The 13708-nt window shown below is 43.5% G+C and overlaps 2 protein-coding genes across 2 annotated transcripts in view; both read left to right on the top strand.

Moving 5' to 3' along the window:
* Nucleotides 1-5058, top strand: part of LOC119457750 (uncharacterized) — a 32643-nt gene extending 27585 nt beyond the window's left edge. The window contains exon 10 of the mRNA XM_037719402.2: nucleotides 4855-5058. The gene's annotated coding sequence lies outside the window, so the exon portion shown is untranslated. The remainder of the gene's footprint in view (nucleotides 1-4854) is intronic.
* Nucleotides 5059-10364: 5306 nt separating this feature from the next.
* The window catches only part of LOC119457751 (keratin, type II cytoskeletal I-like), a 34746-nt gene continuing 31402 nt past the window's right edge, over nucleotides 10365-13708 (top strand). The window contains exon 1 of the mRNA XM_037719405.2: nucleotides 10365-10585. Coding sequence (XP_037575333.1) covers nucleotides 10507-10585 — 79 coding nt within the window. The 5' untranslated portion in view covers nucleotides 10365-10506. The remainder of the gene's footprint in view (nucleotides 10586-13708) is intronic.

Consider the following 13708-nt stretch of genomic DNA (forward strand, 5'->3'; position numbering starts at 1 on the left):
CCACAGTCGTTGTACAATAATTGCATTCAACAGGTGCTAATATATGATGCAGGAACTTGGAGGTTACCAAAGAGGCTCGAGAACAAATGAGGGACCACGCAAAGAGCGGTGGAACGAAAAATGTTGGATGTGACGTTAAGAGTCAGGAAGAGAGCGGTGTGGATCAGACAGCAAACGGCGATAGCCGATATTCTAGTTGACATTAAGAGAGAAAAAAAAAAATGGAGCGGCGCTGGTAATTTAACGCGCAATGCAGATGAACTGCGGATCGTTAGAGTTACGGAATGGGTGTTAAAGGAAGGAAAGAGCTGAATATTAGGTGGGGTGATGAAATTAGGAAATTTGCAGGCGCAAGTTGGAAACAGCTAGCGCAAGACAGGGGTAATTGAATATAGTTGGTAGAGGCCTTCATCGTGCTGTAGACAGAAAAATAGGCTCATGATGATGATGAGACTGCGTTATTGCTGTTCGGGCTGACAAAACCGATGTTATGCGAATGATCTTGCAGAAAGCTGGCTATACACCTTCCTTCGGGCTTTTGCGAAATATTGGCATATAGCGTAACGGGTCCGTGCAAGTGAAGAAAATTTTCGAGCTATGACAACTGCAAGGTGATTGCTCAAAGATGACAATGACTTAGAAACGACGGCGATGATATGACGACAACGGTGACAACAACGTCATTAAGACGATGACGGTGATATTATGATGGCGATGATGGCATGACGACTGATTTATCGTCCTTCACTGACGTAGAATTACAAGCTGCGCTTATCACAGATGTACTGCACTGGGCCAACTGAGCCGGTACAGAAAGTTTTGCAATTCCCCATAGCGTCTCAAGAAACAGAGAAAAAAAATCATAAGGGAAAATTAGGGAGGTTATCCTAGCTGAGCCCGGTTGGCGACGTTGCACTATGGAAGGAACTGATAGATAAGAAGGAGGAGAGAAGTTCGCGCTTTGGACGGGTTTCCACACAATGAAGCGTTCATCGTACAGACCATAAGAAGCGGTTATATTGGCTGGTGCATCTCAAGAATAGCAGCAGCATATCACTGACACACGAAGCAACGCTACCAAGATCTTCTCTTCCGCAAAAGGCTTATCATCTGAGCGCCTTAAAGCTGTGCGAAGGGCGAAGCTCTAGTCTTCGTATGTTTGGCAGTCACAGAGGAGATGTTTTATGGTCTCTTCTACGCAACATAATGTTGCAGTTGGCACTGTCGGCCATTATAACTTGGAATGAATAGGCATTCGTACAAGAAACTCCTAGTCTCAGGCAGAACTGTCACATCTCTCGCTGACTGAAATGGTGTGCAAGCTTTAGTTTCATATGCCAATATATGGTACATAGGCGGCGATTGGTGAACTCTGGCGTATATAATTTTCTTTGCGTGATAATATGGGCGAGACCACTAAGCTGTCGCGCTGCATTCGTTCTGGACAATGGGATCATTCACATTCTCTATGTGCCGCACGAGCAGCTTAGTCGGCACATTATTGAAATTAATGCTGTAGTCCCTAGATGGCCATTTAAATTCAATTTCGTGGCTTCTGTCCACCAGTTTATAGTAGCGTAATCATATATCTGCCACTGGTCGTTCATGTGAGCCATGATGCACAGCTAACTAGAGAGATTGCAGAGCTGTCTTTGCATCACAAAATATGGCGTAGTGATTTGGTGTCCCCAAAATAGCTTATTCTAGGGCAAGTTGGTGCATTGCCTTTTAAAACACAGCCTTTTAATCTAGCCTTTAAAAGCTCGGAGAAGTGACAACCTAAACTCTCAACCCGGTAATTTGAAGATTTCTAAATTGAATTATTATAAATATTATTATCTCGATCATTTCAAAACATATATACACTTGACAGGAAAGGAAAAGCGAGAAGCAGGTTGGCAACTACCACCAGAAGGGGCCCACGCCTGCCTGCTCTTCAGAAAGGAGGAGACAGAATCATAGAAATGGAAGATAGGAAGAAGGGGTGGAAAAAGGAAACAGATATCAAGATGAAAAATCTCAAAGACTAGAGCAGAACACACGCAGTACAGGTCACGCACAGTAGTTCACGCTACTAAACAATGTTGAATTAGAACAAATAGCGTCTGAGGTCTTGTCAATTTGAAAACAGAAATAAACTCTTTACGTGAACCTAAGTTAGTTACTTCTAGAAAAGTAAGGAGAGTGAGATGAGTCGGATCGTGTCGAGGCGCCCAACCACTGGGATAGAAACATTCGTCGAATGTCGTACACTACAGGCCAAGGAGATGATAGTACCTGACTAGGGACGTGCGCTGCGCAATGAAAGGGGGACTCTCTAATATTAGGTGCTGAAGTGTCTCGCAGCAACTGAAAACCGCACACGATGGACTGGCCAGACCTCCTTCTCGGTAAAAACGTTGGCTCACGTTCACACAGCCAACACTTAGCTTGAGGAGTTGTGCTCTAGCGCGACGAGGCAAGCCTCGACCGCGAACACGGTACGGCAACGTTCCAGTTGCGACGAGCTGGTCTGACCGTTGTTTGACTATGTGGCAACGAGTAAGCAGACGAGCGTCATAAAGCTTGCACTAAATTTCAGGACGGACACAGTTGTGATGAGCGCAAGTTGAAGGCAGCTGATCAGCTTTTTTCTTTCCGGCGGTTGCTGCGTGTGAAATTATCCATTTTGCAACGAGATATACCCCACGTGACGCAATTTTGTTGGCAAACTCGGTAATTCTGCGGAAAACTAGACTGTCAATCTGACTGCGTTGTAATCTTCCAAGGGCAGCACGGGAGCCAGTAAAGATGGCTATCTTCGACGCGGTTAACTCTTCTTGCACGTACTTCAGTGCAACATTAATCGCTGCTAGCTCCGCAGTTGTTGAGGAGGCTGGATGGAGTATATAAAATATACGTTGTACTTGAATCGAAGGGCAGAATAAAGCTGCAGAGGCAGTTTGACCGTCGCTGTATACAGATACATCTAAGAATACTTGAAGATAATTTGTAAATCTTTCGAACCGCCATACCAGACTCCTTGTGTGCGTCGGGGATCGTAAGATAAATGGGGAATACGTGTTTGGTGATATCTTTCGGAGGCAGAGGCGTAACTGAAGCGTCATGCTCAGAAGTGCCAGCAATGTTCCTAAATAATGCCGCTATTTTTTCACGCGAGAAAACGAGCGGTGAATCAGACGATCAAGAAGCGATTGACGATTCGATGACTAGTGCAGACGCTCAATATGATATAGAGCTCTCTGGTCTGCTTGCAGCCTCAGTGGTAACTGATACCCGCCGTGGTTTCTTACTGTTTATGGTGTCGGGGTGCTAGGCATGAGGTCGCGGGATGGAATCCCGGCCACGGCGGCCGCATTTCGATCTGGTGGAATGCAGAAAACACGCGTGCACTTAGATTTAGGTGCTAACGGGCACCTAAATCAAAGTACCCAGTTGGTGCAAATTAATCCGGCCTCATAATCAGATGGGGGTTTCGGCACGTAAAACACCATAATTTAATTTCAACGGTTAACTGAGGCGCTGCAGTGAGTAATGCAACCGATTGCACCTCACGAAGTAATCCAAGTATTATTCGGAGGGCAACGCGATGGTCTCGTTCCAGTAGGGACATCAAACTTGGTGGCGTGTTGAATTATGTAAGCAGATAACACAAATCCAACACAAACATTTCAATAAACATACCGAAGAAATTTCAAAGTGATGAATACCATGTGGCCGTCGCAGTAGAAGTGAATAAGCTTAAGTATCTGTAAACGAAATTAAATAAATCACATGCGTCCACAATCTACACTTTCGATCGTTGAGCAAAAGCGACAGTGCTGTCTATCTATTCAAAAGTACTACCAAAATACTACGAAAACTTCTGCCTCAAGTCAGAAGTCCGATTGCAACGATATAGTGTTTTGTTGTTATGCGAGAAATGGCATTGTCCAGACAACTAGACGATCTGATTAGTATATAAAGTTCTTTTATTAGGTCAGAATTCTTTTGTTCTGACGACACGATGCCAAAATTTTCTGCAAATTTGTATCGCTTCGGGCAAAATTTCTCCCGTTATAGCTGCCATGAGTGCAAAAAAAAAAAAGACTAACATTTCGCACGTGAATAAATTTATTTTGTGTTCATCAATTCGGTTGTGTGTCGTCTCTTTCCAGAGCTGTGAGCGTTACATTCTGTTCACGCCCGTTACTTATAGTATAGCATTTTAGTACCTGTACTGTGCTATTAACCATTTTATTTATTGCCTCTAAAGTGTTATTCGTTCTATGTCCATTTTTCTTCTTCCCCTTTCATGTTATATATTGACTGCAGTTATGTATAAACTGCTTCACTGCTTGACTGCAGATATGCGTAAATAAATCTTCTCACGAACAAGAGGTACAAATTCAATTTCTAACAACGGCACCAACTCCTGCATATATCTATCTTGTTATCCTTAATTACTTGTCTACTGACATCAACAAACCAATTCTAATATTGATTCTTGCTTCGTCATTTTTGCTCTATGTTGAATGTGGTTATTTCGTACAAAGGTTTTGTGTGTACACGTTTGACACTTCCATAGGTGCATGAGGAAAGTGTCAAACTTTAACTTACGTGAGATTTTTTTTTAACGTTAGCTTTTGTCTGCCTCTCTTTAGCTTTCTTCTAGCCCCTCCTGCCACTTTCTAATTTTCTGTATTTTCGGCTTTTTCGTGGTCAGAAAGCCTCTGAATACTATTTCACCCTTAACTATCTCTCCTTTGGAGACCTACTAGACGTGCAATAGAACAGGGGAATTAATATTTGTGGTACAAGCCAGATAAACTGGTAGACTTATACTAACCGTATTTTTTTGGTGCGATCTTTCAGATTTCCAAGTGAGCAGGAAAACCTTGGTTTCATCTTTTCCAATTTGTACGAAGACGTGATAACAAGTTACCATCACTCGCACTAACGCTAAAGTCACTAAGAAGAGAACAAGATTTATACATGAAGCCAAATTATGACAATCGTTCCGTTGGGCGTTTCCCTTTCCTGTCCTGCATTTCATTAAAATTTTTAACATACTTTTCAGTCATGAAGGCGTTTGAATATATATATTTAACAGAAACTGACATTTTTACCTTTTATCATGTGAATTTTTAAACAGGCGATAGTCTTCTTTGACATATTTGTTTTTCTAGAATTCTCATCGTTCTCTGCCTATCCCTCGTCAAAACGTTGGCTCCTGACTGAGGCTTATCTTTTTCGTCCGCTGTAATCATTTCACGTTTCCTTCTTCTTTTCAACAGAGCGTCTTACTTAAACTCAGTATTTATTGATAGCTATAATTGGTGGCTGGCATTTCAGACATGGCAAGTGCAGAAAACACCGGTAGGGAACATGAGGGTCTGCTGTGAAAAGTAATGAAAAGGTGGCAGTAAACGTTTTAGCGCACCCAAAATCTGAAATGATTTGACCTTGTTTGGTATAGATGTGGATGGGGCGAGTAAACTGAGGGTTAACAGTTTGCCAGAATTCATGTGGGTTATCGCTTATCACGCAGGGGAGGTCTGAAAGTAAAAAAAAAAAACAAAAAAAAACAGGGCTTACGTTGGTGAACTGCTGACAATATGCGTGCTCAGCTTGGTTGTATTTTGCCTATGCGTTAATACTTCGTATTTATTTAGCAGAACGAAATAGACGGTTTTTTGTTTTCAAGTGTTTTAAGCTTTTGGTGAACCATGCTTGATGGTGGTTTGCCTGAACTGAAAGAATTGGAATGTACTTTTAATTATTAATTGACATTTCTTTAAAAGAATAACTAGTTGCCTTGCTCAGAATGATCTTCGAAACCAGGCTCGCATATGTTCCGTTATATTCCTGTAGCCTGTCGTTTATGGCGGCATAGTTTCCATTTTTGTACAGACGATTAGGATTTTATGCGTGACGGGGGCAATGAGGGTTCGACAGAAAAGCATGAATTACTTCATGGTCACTCAAATCATGAAGGTTACTTATGAAGGATAAACATTTAGGATATGTGGTTAGCTTAAGATCGGATGTTAGCACTACCTTGCGCAACACGTGTTGGTACATTTATTAGTTGGGTTAAATTGTGGTTGAGGCAAACGTCAAGAAATTCAGCAGCCTCTGAGTTACGTGTAGATAATTATGAAGTAGTCTAAATAATTATCGGACAGCTAGGACCACTGAATAGCAAGATACACGCATTACGATACTTCCGAGTTAGTTCACTGATGATATTCAGTTTGCAGGTGAAACTGGGATGACGATTGGTAGGCCTGAAGCATACACCACGAATAATTATTCGGGGTTCGGAGTGGTAGATAAACCATGGGATTTCAAGGTCATATGATTTGTTGATAGAGCCTGTAAGACAGCTGCTTGTTTACAGCGATAAGAACACCACCCCACCTGGCACTTCACCGGTCTTGTCTGATTAAATCAAAGTTAGGCAAGTTATACTAAACTTCGCCGTCGGAAACGGACACTGGAAAGTCACGTTTTGATTAGTACGAGTATATTGCTTACGGATGAAGATATAAGATTTTATATTACTTCAAGTTTGGAAAGGTAGCTGCGTGTTAGCAATGACAACGAAAAGAGAAAAGGTGGTTAAAGGTGCGTGAGTGGGACGGCGTTGCGATTGGCGACTTGGACGTGACGTGTTGTTCACGCAGACTTTGTGATGATTCAGTGAAGATATAGCGTTGTTAGCCTATCTGTAATGTTGTGTGCCGGAGTGAAAAGGGCACAGGCCAGCTATTCGCAAATGTTGTAAGGTGTTTGCGTGCAATTTGTACTTGCCGAGAGAAATCGTCTCAATGGCTCCTTTTAGTTTTCGGGCATTCGTAAAGATCACCTCGTTGCTCTTGAAGGCATAAAACTTAACAATAAAGGGACGATTATGCTCAGGGTTATGTAATGCCTCCCCCCCCAGGCGATCTGCGCACTATATTTATTTCGGGACCAGCGTGACGTTTAGGCTCTGGTAGCAGAGTTGAATTACTGTTGTTTCAGAGCATGTGAACGACTCAATGAAGTGGTGTCGGGGATGCCATAAAATATTAAGTTGTTTCGCAAGCAGCCACTTTCAGCGTCACCGTGACGGCTTTCCAGGTTGCAGACACGACGCACAGTTTTGGCGCTATTAGTCTGTGCGGTCACAACCTGCTGTCGTAATGGTTCCCTAAATTTTAATGCACTGGACTTTTGACAAAGCTTTTTGACAAAAAGCTCTTGACAAAGTACCGTATCAACGGCTGCGTCTTAAACTGTTTCGTCTAAACTTTAATCCGATTTTCCTAAAATCGACTCGTAATTTCAATGATTCCTCTACTAGAAGTCAAGTTCTGTCGGGGGTACCTCAAGGCACTGCCGGTACCCCTCCTTTTTATAACCTGTATCAAAGTTCTTCCAACTAATATCTCTTCTTTCATACATCTGTTCTATGACATTTGTGCGATTGTGCGGTAGCGCCACCGTTGCAACTGGCGACAGTGATGAATATGTTCGAGCCTGTGCATGTGGTCGGACTCTGCCTGGCGGGCGATTCACTTGGTGGCAGAGCGAGCGGCTGGGGAGCGAGCACGGCGAGCTGCAACCGATCGCTCTGCCTTTTGCGTTGTCAGGTACCCGCAAACGCCGCCGACGGAGCTCATGGACGACGACACCGAGCAAGATGCTACTCGTTGCGGGTACCCGTCGGACGGCGACTACGACATCCCCTCAGAGTGTGAGCGTCAACACTGTAGTGCCACTCGGAAAAGTGGTGTCATCGTGCTGAAAAGTGGTGTCCTCGAGAAAGAACACTCAACGCAATGTGCCCGACACACTACTTTAAAGAGAACTCCGGGAATAAAACCGAGCTGAGAGATCGTAACACTGGCCGGTTTGTCGTCTTGCGACACTCGGAAGCGTAACGTAACAGCACTAAATTCAGCGGCATAACTCGGAGACACACTCAGCGACAAGCAATGCTCTTGCATTTACCCATCATAATAATTGCTTATGTGCCCCTATAATTTCTTTATTCTTGTGTGCTGTGCAGTGCAGAACTGTCTGCACACTCCCTGGACCCCCACAGTGCTGGTGTCGTGAAATACCACTGCACTCCCGAAATCAGCGGGTAAGAAGAGAGGGAACGAGATGCACACGTAGCAGAAAATAAGGAGTATTCAAATTTCTTTACCACTAAGTGGTGTTGGAAGCCGCAATTTCCCACATCAATTTTTAGAACGCCAGTTTCCTTGGCGCACTGACGTGAGTCAGTGGCTGCAACAACTAGGCCATTTCTTGTAGAGCTATATATATATATATATATATATATATATATATATATATATATTATTTATACATACTGCAGCCAAACTTTGGCTAAAGCAGGAGTAGGAAAATAACAATCAATTTTACATATACATTACAACTGTGAAATAGCAGTGAGAAATTCCTCTAAATGGCATTGGCGTACATTTCCGAGCAAAGCATTCCAGCACAGAATAGTGTGAGGGAAAAAACGTACAAAAAACAAGTCTGAACGAGAACTACACGGAACTGTATTTAGAGCATGATATTGTCGAGTATTCGAGGGGGCTGAAAATGATATGTAATCTTGAGAAGAACAACGTGGTGAATTTACATAACTGGGGAAAAACTTTAAACAATCAGAGTGGCGACGTTTCTGGAGTGCGATTAGATTCAGGTCAGAAAGATTGAAAGAGGGTGAAAAGTATCTATCATAACGACGACAGATGATCATAACAGCTTTTTTCTGTACTGACTCTAAAGCCTTGACATCTTTCTTATGATGGGGCTTCCATGTGATAGAGGCGTACTCCAATATCGGACGTATTAAGGTTATATAGGTTATCAGCCTAGTGGGTTTTGGTGCGGAACGGAGCGTGCGCTGCAAATAATCAAGGCGTCGAAGGGCTTTTTTGCATGTTAGTTCAATATGCGGAGACCAAGACATATTGTGCGAAAAAAGAACTCCCAAATATTTATATTGGTTAACTCTGTTTAGGGATTGATTGTTAAAAGAGCATATGAAATGATATATAGAACGACGCCTTGAAAATGATAAAAGGACAGTTTTGCTGAAGTTGATGGTCATCTGCCACTGTTTGCACTAGCTACAAAACCTTTCAAAACAATGTTAAGAGCGACATGATCAGATTGACATTTAATGACACGATATATGACACAATTATCGGCATATAAGCGATTTTTGAGGAAATACTAGAAGGGAGGTCATTTATATAAAGTAAGAACAACAGAGGGCCGAGTACGGAGCCTTCTGGTACGCCTCACGATACACCTACTGTCGGAGACTTACTAGAGTTAAAAAGTACATACTATGACCGTTCGGAGAGAAAGCTGGATAACCAGTTTACAATACTGGAGTTATTTAAAATGTTTTGAAGCTTATGCAAGAGTTTGGTGTGAACTACTGTATCAAAAGCTTTTGAGAAATCGATAAATAATGCGTCAATTTGATCACCGATATCGAGAGACTGGCTTACGTCATGGGCAAATGCTATGAGCTCAGAGACTGTGCTGAGGCCTCTTCTGAAACCATGTTGAGAAGCAGACAAGATGTTGTTAGACTCGAGAAACCCGGCTATATGTTTATAGACGATATGATCCAGAGACTTGCCAAAAACAAAGCTTTCACCTTAATATGGCGGCTAAACCGAAATAGAATTTGCGAGGGAAAAAGCCACGATACACGCTGGTGAGTTAGAAATAAAACAATATTTAATATTACAGCAAAAGAAGGTTAAAATAAACACAACATCGACAACATTCAAGAGGAAGAATATTTTCAAAGTGGGGACCATACCAAGGCCGCTAAACGCTATGACATATTGATCCCACGCAGCTGCCTCTATGGCGATGATAAGTCGGCACCAGGCTCAGGGCTTCCATTCGTGAGCGACAAGATGTGGCTGTCTGTACAGGAACACCGTCACAGGTCAAAGACCCATAGCAGACTTGGGACGGGCAGGTGAGTTGTCGTGGTGTTTCTACTTACATGCTTTGCCGCCAGATGCTCCTACGTACAGTGAGATTCCGTTAACTCTTTCACTGTATTCCTACTAACCACCGTCTCGATGTTGCTCTGTGTTGTGTGTCCTCCACACGCGCGCAATATCCAATCACAGCGACGGCGGCGTTTGCTGCGTTTCTACATTTCAACACGAATAGAGAATTTGAAACATCGGGCCTCCTTGTCTTTGCATGAGATATGACCACTTGTTCTAGCACGGCGCGTTGCGTTCGAGTCATGTGCAGCCAACCCTGTCAAGCTGGCGAGAAAGGGAGAGGGCGACGTTGAAATACAGAAAAAAAAGCAGCCGCAGTCTCATTGTGTCTTGGTAAAGAACAACGCAGACCTCTTAGCTGAGGCTTTTTGCCACAATCAGCGGTTGCAGCATACCGCGCGTTTTCTCTCGACATGCGTAAAACTATCTCGCAAATGTATCATCTTGGGTGCCAATTTTGGTAAGGTAGAAAAGAATGAAATTAGCCTTAGTCACCATCACATTTATTGTCGTCGTGATTATAATCACTGAAGTGGAGCTCGCTAAAGCCAGAAGTAAGTAAATCTTAATCTCATAGTTTCTTCTTTCGCGCATATTGTCACGAGTGGTCCGATAAACGGGGCGAAAGAGCGTTTTCTTCCGTAGCAATACTATTCATGGCCATCGGAATTTTCGGCAATAGCTCAATAAATCTAAATTAAAGTAAACGTAAAAGCTGCAGCTATTCAACACGTTCACGATACCTCAGAGTGCCTCAGAGCCCTCAAAGAGGGCCCCTGCGCTCTAAGCGTGTACCAACACAACAAAGCCCGTAGACAAGGGGATAGAGTATTCCCTTTTACTGGCACAGCTACTTAATCACGACTGAGGGTGGGAAGCCATCACCCGTCTGTTTCTCGTTGGTGTCGCTTCGTAGTACCCCATGAACTCCACTTGGCTCAGTTCGGTGATCGGACGTCAAAGAGTGCCGAGCTTCACATGACTGTGTTCTCCATGGCTTCCGAGCTTTTGCTCCGGCCGTCCAATCGGTGTGCTCCCCAGCCAAAAAGTGTAATGTGGCGCGCACGTCCGTCTGGCCCGAGGTGGCGCTGTTAGCCGAGGGTCGGTAAAACCCCTCTATATGGGAAAGTAGCGACAATCTTAGATCTTTGCGTCCACACCCTCACTCGCGCCGCTATCCTACTCTCCCTCATTCTCGCTGTCGCCGCGCAGGCGCTTCTGGCGCGCTGATTAGCTGCGGCGCACGGAATTGCCCTATCAGCTGACCCTCACGTGAAGGAGATGTCATGAAAGTTGTTTCAGCAGTTTTTTTGTGCTTTCTCCCGGCCGCCATTCGCCTGCCACGTGTTGATCGAGCAGCCACGGCGCATGTGCATTTTGAAAGATAAGTGAGCTTTGTTCGCGGGAAAAAAGCCTGGCCGCTGCGCTTTTCAGTGCAGCTGCAGGCCGTAAGAAGGTCTAGCATTGTTTGCGATCCCCGGAGGAAAACGGGACGTCGTGCGGCGAAAACCATGGCGGCACAACATCGGGAGAAAAGACTCCGCCCCTTTGAAACGCGCGTTTGTTGTGAGGCAAGTACTGTACTTCTCTTAATACTTGTAGGCAAAGTTGCACGAAGATTTTTATCATTTTGGCAAGCCAGATTTTTTTTAAAATCATCACAGTGAAGCAGTGCACAGCTCATTTAGCGCGTGTAAAACACGCGCTACCTTTTCTTTTTTTTGAAACTGTTCGCATCGTAATACAGTATTTTTTTTTCGCGTTCGGATTATTTTTATGCCGTATATCCTCTACAGTGTTTATCTGTGATCCAGCGTTCGCGTAAATAATTATATGTCTCGTTTTCACTCATAACTTTTGTGCGTAGCACTTAGGAGGCCATGGAACCGTGCTACTTCTTGCCCTTTGTATGTTTATGTGCGCCTTATGTGCGGCGAATAGTAGTTTTTTCATGCAATAATTTTTAATGGTGCAAGACATGAATCCCAATAAAACAATAAGGAACTTTCAAGTCAGAACTACGTCCAAGAGGATTTTTTTTTGCGAATCACCTGCATGTCGCGAATGCTTAATCACGCCTGCAAATCCCTGAGCCATAATTTTTAAATCAATAATACTCGCATCCTTCGAAGCTCGACATTTTGGTAGAGCTAAGCGTGGGAAATTTCTGCAATACCGGCAGAGAATGGCCCGAAGAAAAAAAAAAACTGTCACTCCAATCCACGGTGTGAAGGTGGTTGGACAGTGAAGCTGTAAACGACACCCACAACGATTATCTATTGTGACGTCACTCGAAATCACGCACGTGGCTCTACAAAGAGTGAAACCAGAGACAAGTTAAATGTACTAGCTTAACCACAGCCTTTATTACTTCTCAACGACATTATATTCACGCTGTTCTTCTGGCGTCCTTACTTTCCGTAGTCTGCCCATGGCAGCCTGGAATGAACTGAAATGAGTTGCTAGACCATGGTGACGTCACTATGTGATTTCTATGCTGTTAGGTACTTTTCCAATCGGAGTAGCTTACGCAACCGTAATCTTTACCGGGAAACACACGCAGGAGAAGAAACGCGCTTCGCATTAGTCGCAAAGTCATTAGCATACTTCACACGAGGGTTTTGAATGACGTCAACCCCTTTCGAAGCAGCTGCAAATCTAATCTTCACCGGAACGCGTCGGAGGGTGTTCCCATTGTTCACATGCGTCTTATCATCCATCATGTGGTTTTGATGCTTGTTTTGTGGTTTTTCTTTTGAAAACGAGCGTTGAACTGTATGCTGTATGCCTGATTTCAAAGGAGATATGCTGTTTGTATTCAGAATTTCTTTTCAGACCACAGCAAATTAGTCTTTAAGCGGGATGTCACTTGAGGAATGATCATTGCTCTTTGACGCGCTTGAGTTTGCTGCCGCTAATGAAGCATTCGTGAAATACCTTGAAGCATTGAAATTTTAATATAGGTTTTCACAAACGCTGTCACAATTCTCTCAATTACCGTGAGACATAATGAAAAAGTAGTAAATATAAATAACCTTTAGTAATGCGCGACCTTTGTCAAACTAAGGCTGCGCCCATGTTACTTTTGTTCCTTACTCTTCTTACTTTTTTTGTCAAATTTAATATATAGAACAAGTCCTGGCTAAATTTCAACATGCTTTAGCAGCTGGCACATTTGAATTCAGAGTTCCTAGAATGTGCGCACATAATGATAGACGTTGCCAGCTGCCGCAGTTCACGCCAAAAAGACTGTAGCGGTGCTACACAACTGAATACGTCGCCGCCGAGGAAGAAAGAGAACTGTGTGCACAGTCGGACACGGAGAAAGAGAGAGGGGGAGAGAGATTTGTTATTAGAAAAAAGTTGACAGGTAAGACTGGGCTATGCTACTGTGTTATAGCCTACCACTCGTCGTTGGAGAAGGGGAAAAGGAGAACAAAAGGAAAATGTGAAAGTGAACAATATGAAAAGACATCATGGAGAAAACACGAAAGCGCGCTTGGTCTGAGTTCTTACATTCACCTGTCGCTCACCGGACCATCATCCCCGTGGCTAGCCTGCTCCAAGAAATCGTGGCCTCGGGGATTCCCTCTCCTCGGTCGCATGTTTCATAAGACCTTGAATTTAGGCGCGTTGTCAAGTCGTGGGTGCCTTAAAATTGAACAATTAGTATTTTT

This window comes from Dermacentor silvarum, chromosome 7 (assembly GCF_013339745.2).
Source record: "Dermacentor silvarum isolate Dsil-2018 chromosome 7, BIME_Dsil_1.4, whole genome shotgun sequence".
NCBI lineage: Eukaryota > Metazoa > Arthropoda > Arachnida > Ixodida > Ixodidae > Dermacentor > Dermacentor silvarum.